This window comes from Oncorhynchus mykiss, chromosome 19 (genome assembly GCF_013265735.2).
Source record: "Oncorhynchus mykiss isolate Arlee chromosome 19, USDA_OmykA_1.1, whole genome shotgun sequence".
Classification (NCBI taxonomy): Eukaryota; Metazoa; Chordata; class Actinopteri; order Salmoniformes; family Salmonidae; genus Oncorhynchus; species Oncorhynchus mykiss.
Window position 1 is genome coordinate 65,800,264 of NC_048583.1, and position 8,695 is coordinate 65,808,958.

The window sequence follows — 8,695 nt, forward strand, 5'->3', positions numbered from 1 at the left end:
CTGGAAGCTTCAGGGCTCAGGTATTTTCCAGGAGCAAATTTCTTGTAACAAATGTTTTTTTGTTTTTTTTAGGGGTGTGACGGCATCTAGGGTATTACGCAAGGTTAAATTGAGTTCCTCAGTTAGGTGGTTAGACGATTTTTGTCCTTGGGTAGGTGGAGGGAGTCTGGAAGGGCATCTAGAAATCTTTGGGTTGTCCGAGAATTTATAGCATGGCTTTTGATGATCCTTGGTTGGGGTCTGAGCAGATTATTTGTTACGATTGCAAACGTAATAAAATGGTGGTCCGATAGTCCAGGATTATGAGGAAAAACATTTAGATCCACAACATTTATTCCATGGGACAAAACTAGGTCCAGAGTATGACTGTGACAGTGAGTAGGTCCGGAGACATGTTGGACAAAACCCACTGAGTCGATGATGACTTCGAAAGCCTTTTGGAGTGGGTTTAGGGATTTTTCCATGTGAATATTAATATTCAAATATTTGGTGACTTTATCTGCCATGGCTACAGTGTCCGATAGGAATTCAGGGAACTCAGTGAGGAACGCTGTATAGGGCCCAGGAGGCCTGTAAACAGTAGCTATAAAAAGTGATTGAGTTGAGCTGCATAGATTTCATGACTAGAAGCTCAAAAGAAGAAAACGCAGTACTTTTTTTTGTTGCAAATTGAAATTTGGTATCGTAAATGTTAGCAACACCTCCACCTTTGCAGGACACAGTCTTCAACCAGCGATTGAGTTGTGAGACTCTGCTGTAGAGCAGGAGGAGATCAGAGACTCGATGCCGACACATCTTTCTAGATGATTTACACATGCATAGATCAGGGACCTAATCCTTTTATTTCAATTGACTGACTTCCTTATATGAACTGTAACTCAGCAAAATGTTGAAATTGTTAGCATGGTACGTTTATATTTTTGTTGGATATAAAATCCAGGGATATAGTTATTATCCTGGTTCCCAACACCTCCTTTACATCTGCAGGGGGTCAGAAGGACATGTCCTTCAAGCAGAGACAAGGAGGAAAAATTTACCTTCACTGCTGAAATTTCAGAGCTGCTTCAGATTGCTGAAGCCACAACAACCTTTATTCATGCGTTTTGTTACCAGTTTTGCATATTTTAGGCTGGTTCAGTTGTTTACAGTAAGAGTATAATAACCTATCATCTAACTTGAACAAGTGCTGTAACGCCAAACACAACGGCGAAGGGAAAGTGACAAGCTAAAGTCAGACACTGCTTCTACGGTAAAGCAGGCTTGCCAAACAGACTCAACAACATAATGCACAAATCACTTGGCAGGCTAGCAAGCCTAGATTGAACAGGAACCACAGCTGGCTGCATTTTCTACATTTTTCATCAGATGTTGTTAAAATGTCTTACCTCCAAACAAGTTGGGCAGGACTGTTTTCTCCTGCCAAGCCAATGCAATGGAGTGAAAGACAATCAGGTGTCCACTTCAGTCCCTGAAAAACAAATGGGGGAGGGGAACTATTTGCTACATGTCTTTAGCTGGCTAGCAAGTTCACCAATTCCTGATTTAAAAACTGTCCAGGTCTTCACAATTTACACTGCTGAATCTACGATTAGGCGCATTTAGTTTAGTTGTTAATCTCTAAACAACTGATATGCAGGACGAGATCACCTACTAACGTTAATGTTAGCTAGCTATCGCATACGATGTGCTAGCTAGTGTGGCAACGGGCTGATAAACAACAGTTACTCAACATTTGAAAAAAAAAATCTTATGAAAGTAATTTGTTGAATATTTTTACATAATTTGGTGAATAAATAAACGTTATACTTACATTTGTCGAAGTTATTCCTTATTCTTATAGCCTGCTCCGCGAAGGATTCATGGGATGCTGCCCATTTTAAAGGAACTTGGAATTGGGATGTGCCAATTGTGACGTCCTGCCTAGAAATACTGCCTGAAAAATACAACATCCTTGTTGATTGGGATAAGGCCTATGTGTGGATTCCCTCTTGTTGATTGGGAAACAGCATATGTGTGGGTTCCCTCTTGTTGATTGGGATACAGCATATGTGTGGGTTCCCTCTTGTTGATTGGGATAAGGCCTATGTGTGGGTTCCCTCTTGTTGATTGGGATACAGCATATGTGTGGGTTCCCTCTTGTTGATTGGGATACAGCATATGTGTGGGTTCCCTCTTGTTGATTGGGATAAGGCATATGTGTGGGTTCCCTCTTGTTGATTGGGATAAGGCATATGTGTGGGTTCCCTCTTGTTGATTGGGATACAGCATATGTGTGGGTTCCCTCTTGTTGATTGGGATACAGCATATGTGTGGGTTCCCTCTTGTTGATTGGGATACAGCATATGTGTGGGTTCCCTCTTGTTGATTGGGACACAGCCAAGTGTGGGTTCCCTCTTGGAAAGAGAGGTATGTGTCCGTGTGCACGTGTGTGGGATAGAGAAAAGAGAGCGAGATAGATAGATAGATAGACGAAGAAGAGGAGGGGAGAAGAGAGAGAAGGATAAAGAAGAAAGCAGAATAGAGAGGACAGCAGAATATAGATTGAAAGAGAGATTGATAGAGAGATTGATAGAGAGATTGTTAGAGAGATTGATAGAGAGATTGTTAGAGAGATTGATAGAGATAGATGGTGAGAAGGGCTGTCAAGGAGGAAGAGAGAGATTGTTCTCTGTTGGGTGAGGCTAGAGTGTTAACTGTCTTAACACTGCAATCCACTGTGCCTGTCTGACTGGAGAGCTCTGATGAATTGTTGCAGTAAAGTGTACAGGAGCATTCAGCTGGTTATCCTGACTGCCAGTCTGTTTCTGCTCTTTTGCCAACTCCTTGTCACGCCCAGCAGGACTGTTGATATGACACAGAGAATTAAAAACAACGGAAATTGTATCTCTAACGTCTTACCTGATGTCTCTCTTTCCTGTCCAGACGGTGCCCAAGCCCATCGCCATGGAGCCGTGTTTTGGGAACAAGGCTGCTGTCCTCTCCATCTTCGTCCGTTTACCCAGAGGCACCGGGGGCATCCCCCCACCCGGTCAGTCTGGTAAGATGGAGGGATGACCCCCCCCGCTCACTCACTTCCCCCCCCCCCCCCCCCCCCCCACTCTCTCTGCCTCTCCCCCTTCGCTCTCCCCCTCTCTCTCCTTATCCCTCCCCCTCTCTCCCAGTCTGTCAGCTTTAGGTATTTTATTAATTCAATTGTCACTCTGTCATAACAAAACCTTCCATCTGGAGCTCACAGAGGCGGCCTCCTCCCCAAGGTTATTTTTCAGGCCTTTACACAACATGTCATTTATCATCATGTTCTGACCAGCAACATCCCAGCTGTCACATCATCATGTTCTGACCAGCAACATCCCAGCTGTCACATCATCATGTTCTGACCAGCAACATCCCAGCTGTCACATCATCATGTTCTGACCAGCAACATCCCAGCTGTCACATCATCATGTTCTGACCTGCAACATCCCAGCTGTCACATCATCATGTTCTGACCAGCAACATCCCAGCTGTCACATCATCATGTTCTGACCAGCAACATCCCAGCTGTCACATCATCATGTTCTGACCAGCAACATCCCAGATGTCACATCATCATGTTCTGACCAGCAACATCCCAGATGTCACATCATCATGTTCTGACCATCAACAGCCCTGCCATCACATCATGTTCTGACCAGCAACATCCCAGCTGTCACATCATCATGTTCTGACCATCAACAGCCCTGCCATCACATCATCATGTTCTGACCATCAACAGCCCTGCTGTCACATCATCATGTTCTGACCATCAACAGCCCAGCTGTCACATCATCATGTTCTGACCATCAACAGCCCTGCCGTCACATCATCATGTTCTGACCATCAACAGCCCTGCCATCACATCATGTTCTGACCATCAACAGCCCTGCCATCACATCATGTTCTGACCATCAACAGCCCTGCCATCACATCATGTTCTAACCATCAACAGCCCTGCCATCACATCATGTTCTGACCATCAACAGCCCTGCTGTCACATCATCATGTTCTGACCATCAACAGCCCTGCCATCACATCATCATGTTCTGACCATCAACAGCCCTGCCATCACATCATGTTCTGACCATCAACAGCCCTGCCATCACATCATGTTCTGACCATCAACAGCCCTGCCATCACATCATCATGTTCTGACCATCAACAGCCCTGCCATCACATCATGTTCTGACCATCAACAGCCCTGCTGCCCTCACATCATGTTCTGACCATCAACAGCCCTGCTGTCACATCATCATGTTCTGACCATCATCATGTTCTGACCATCAACAGCCCTGCCATCACATCATGTTCTGACCATCAACAGCCCTGCCATCACATCATGTTCTGACCATCAACAGCCCTGCCATCACATCATGTTCTGACCATCAACAGCCCTGCCATCACATCATCATGTTCTGACCATCAACAGCCCTGCCATCACAGCATCATGTTCTGACCATCAACAGCCCTGCCATCACATCATCATATTCTGACCATCAACAGCCCTGCCATCACATCATCATGTTCTGACCATCAACAGCCCTGCCGTCACATCATCATGTTCTGACCATCAACAGCCCTGCCATCACATCATGTTCTGACCATCAACAGCCCTGCCATCACATCATCATGTTCTGACCATCAACAGCCCTGCCGTCACATCATCATGTTCTGACCATCAACAGCCCTGCCATCACATCATGTTCTGACCATCAACAGCCCTGCCATCACATCATCATGTTCTGGCCATCAACAGCCCTGCCATCACATCATCATGTTCTGACCATCAACAGCCCTGCCATCACATCATCATGTTCTGACCATCAACAGCCATGCTGCCATCACATCATGTTCTGACCATCAACAGCCCTGCCATCACAGCATCATGTTCTGACCATCAACAGCCCTGCCGTCACATCATCATGTTCTGACCATCAACAGCCCTGCCATCACATCATCATGTTCTGACCATCAACAGATGTTATTGGTCACATACACATGGTTAGCAGATGTTATTGGTCACATGGTTAGCAGATGTAAATGCGAGTGTAGTGAAATGCTTGTGCTTCTAGCTCCGACAGTGCAGTAATATCTAACAATTCCACAACTATTTAATGAACGCAAATCTAAGTAAAGGAATGGAATAAGAAAATATACAACTAAATATATAGATGAGCAATGACAGAGCGGCATAGGTAAGATACAATAGATGGTATAGAATACAGTATATACGTTTCTGTATAGGAGGATGTGAGATTAGCTGTGATTAGCATCTGGACCGGATTAAAATGCTTAAATTCTGAACACTGATGTAGAACTATGTTAGACTGTTTATCTGAACACTCTGATGTAGAACTATGTTTGACTGTTTATCTGAACACTCTGATGTAGAACTATGTTAGACTGTTTATCTGAACACTCTGATGTAGAACTATGTTAATAGACTATGTTTATCTGAACACTCTGATGTAGAACTATGTTAATAGACTATGTTTATCTGAACACTCTGACGTAGAACTATGTTAATAGACTGTTTATCTGAACACTCTGATGTAGAACTATGTTAGACTGTTTATCTGAACACTCTGACGTAGAACTATGTTAATAGACTATGTTTATCTGAACACTCTGACGTAGAACTATGTTAATAGACTGTTTATCTGAACACTCTGACGTAGAACTATGTTAATAGACTATACGTTTATCTGTACACTGACGTAGAACTATGGTAATAGACTGTGTTTATCTGAACATTCTGACGTAGAACTATGTTAATAGACTATGTTTATCTAATTCTGACACATAACTATGTTAATAGACTATGTTTCTCTATATACTAAATATGAATCAGTTAAATCTATATAATGAACACTAATCATATATGAATCTATATAATTAGTCTTTCAAACCTCAGAGTGGATTGATGAATAATTATATTAATACATCATATTCTATTTGTTTAAATCGCAACCATCCCCTGAATTCAACACTGAGTCCCATATTGTTTAGTGACAAACTAATACATCACTTCCTGTTACTAATATATCACTTCCTGTCTCTGTGTAGGTCTAACGGTGGCCTCGGCCCTGGTGGATGTGTCTCAGCAGATAGATGTGTCTTGGTTACACCATATCCTGTTACTTATACATCACTTCCTGTTACTAATTCATCACTTCCTGTCTCTGTGTAGGTCTAACGGTGGCCTCGGCCCTGGTGGATGTGTCTCAGCAGATGTGTCTTGGTTACAAGGAGAAGTCATGTGGTCTGAGGAACAGGAAGCAACACCCCTCTGCACAGCCCTCCACCTGTATCTGACCACACCCCCTCCCTGCCCCTGGACCCCGCCCTGCTCCATCCTAACCCCTCCCCCTGCCCCAGAGACTACACCCCCGGACTGGAGGGAGGGATGAAGAGAGAGAGAGGCAGGGCGTTTCCTGGGGGGAGCTGCATACCTGCTGAGAGGAGGAGGGGAGCGGGTATGCAGCGGACACCTGCTGCACCTGGGGAACCACACCTGGCTGACAGACATGTGGAACTTAGGGGAAAGAAAAAAAGACTTGTATTAGTCCTCTACCACCTGGTCAGAGTAAAGGAGAAGCTTGATCGCTGTCTACTGTCTGATCAACTACCAGTCATTCTGCTTGGTCTGTCTGCTAGACTGTCTGGTCAACTACCAGTCATTCTACTTGGTATGCTGTCTGTCTGTCTGTCTGTCTGTCTGCTAGACTGTCTGATCAACTATCAGTCATCCTACTTGGTATGTTGTCTGTCTGTCTGCTAGACTGTCTGATCAACTATCAGTCATCCTACTTGGTATGTTGTCTGTCTGTCTGCTAGACTGTCTGATCAACTACCAGTCATCCTACTTGGTATGCTGTCTGTCTGTCTGCTAGACTGTCTGATCAACTATCAGTCATCCTACTTGGTATGCTGTCTGTCTGTATGTCTGTCTGATTAACTACCAGTCATTCTACTTGGTATGCTGTCTGTCTGTCTGTCTGTCTGATCAACTACCAGTCATCCTACTTGATATGCTGCCTGTCTGTCTGTCTGATCAACTATCAGTCATCCTACTTGGTATGCCGTCTGTCTGCTAAACTACCAGTCATCCTACTTGGTATGCTTTCTACTACCAGATAGTTTGTTTCTACACCTTACCAGTTATATCAGTTAGTCCCCAGCCTGAGTGCCAGTCTGTTTGTCTGTCTTGACAATGACAGCAATGGAGTTGGCAAGAGCACAAACAAATGTGGCACTCAGGCTACTTAGTCCCCAGCAGCCTGTTGTTTACTTTAATGTAGCAGTAAGCTAGGTGTTGATAGTAACTGGCTGACTCATTCAGGGCTAATGTAACGTTAGCAGTCTAGTAGGGCTAACGTTAGCAGTCTAGTAGGGCTAATGTTAGCAGTCTAGTAGGGCTAATGTTAGCAGTCTAGTAGGGCTAACGTTAGCAGTCTAGTAGGGCTAACGCTAGCAGTCTAACAGGGCTAACGTTAGCAGACTAGTAGGGCTAACGCTAGCAGTCTAGTAGGGCTAATGTTAGCAGTCTAGCAGGGCTAACGTTAGCAGTCTAGTAGGGCTAACGCTAGCAGTCTAACAGGGCTAACGTTAGCAGACTAGTAGGGCTAACGCTAGCAGTCTAGTAGGGCTAATGTTAGCAGTCTAGTAGGGCTAATGTTAGCAGTCTAGTAGGGCTAACGTTAGCAGTCTAGTAGGGCTAACGCTAGCAGTCTAGCAGGGCTAATGTTAGCAGTCTAGTAGGGCTAACGCTAGCAGTCTAGCAGGGCTAACGTTAGCAGTCTAGTAGGGCTAACGTTAGCAGTCTAGTAGGGCTAACGTTAGCAGTCTAGTAGGGCTAACGCTAGCAGTCTAACAGGGCTAACGTTAGCAGACTAGCAGGGCTAACGTTAGCAGACTAGCAGGGCTAACGTTAGCAGTCTAGCAGGGCTGACGTTAGCATTTTTTTCACCTTTATTTAACCAGGTAGGCCAGTTCAGAACAAGTTCTCATTTACAACTGCGACCTGGCCAAGATAAAGCAAAGCAGCCCGACACAAACAACAACACAGAGTTACACATGGAATAAACAAACATACAGTCAATAACATAATAGAAAAGTCTATATACAGTGTGTGCAAATGAGGTAAGATTAGTGAGGTAAGGCAATAAATAGGCCGTAGTGGCGAAATAATTACAATATAGCAATTAAACACTGGAATGGTAGATGTGCAGAAGATGAATGTGCAAGCTGATGCTTAAAGTTAGTGAGGGAGATATGAGTCTCGAACTTCATTGATTTTTGCAATTTTTTCCAGTCATTAGCAGCAGAGAACTGGAAGGAAAGGCGGTCAAAGGAGGAATAGGCTGGATTGTGTACTACGTGTGGGTGCTGCTATGGTGACCAGTGAGCTGAGATAAAGCGGGGCTTTACCTAGCAAAGACTTAGCAAAGACTTATAGATGACCTGGAGCCAGTGGGTTTGGTGACGAATATGAAGCGAGGGCCATCCAACGAGAGTGTACAGGTAGGTCACAGTGGTGGGTAGTATATGGGGCTTTGGTGACAAAACGGATGGCACTGTGATAGACTGCATCCAGTTTGCTGAGTAGAGTGTTGGAGGCTATTTTGTAAATGACATCGCCGAAGTCAAGGATCAGTAGTATAGTCAGTTTTATGAGGGT

General features: G+C 44.4%; 1 protein-coding gene across 8 annotated transcripts in view; it reads left to right on the top strand.

Annotated features, from left to right (window-relative positions):
- The window catches only part of LOC110498653 (attractin), a 258,850-nt gene extending 250,738 nt beyond the window's left edge, over positions 1-8,112 (top strand). For 6 of the 8 annotated variants that reach the window (XM_036955429.1, XM_036955430.1, XM_036955427.1 and 3 more), the window contains 2 exons: positions 2,923-3,037; positions 6,206-8,112. In XM_036955429.1, coding sequence (XP_036811324.1) covers positions 2,923-3,037; positions 6,206-6,330 — 240 coding nt within the window. In that variant the 3' untranslated portion in view covers positions 6,331-8,112. The remainder of the gene's footprint in view (positions 1-2,922; positions 3,038-6,205) is intronic. The other 2 variants (XM_036955432.1, XM_036955431.1) reach the window with 2 other exon arrangements.
- Positions 8,113-8,695: the final 583 nt, after the last annotated feature.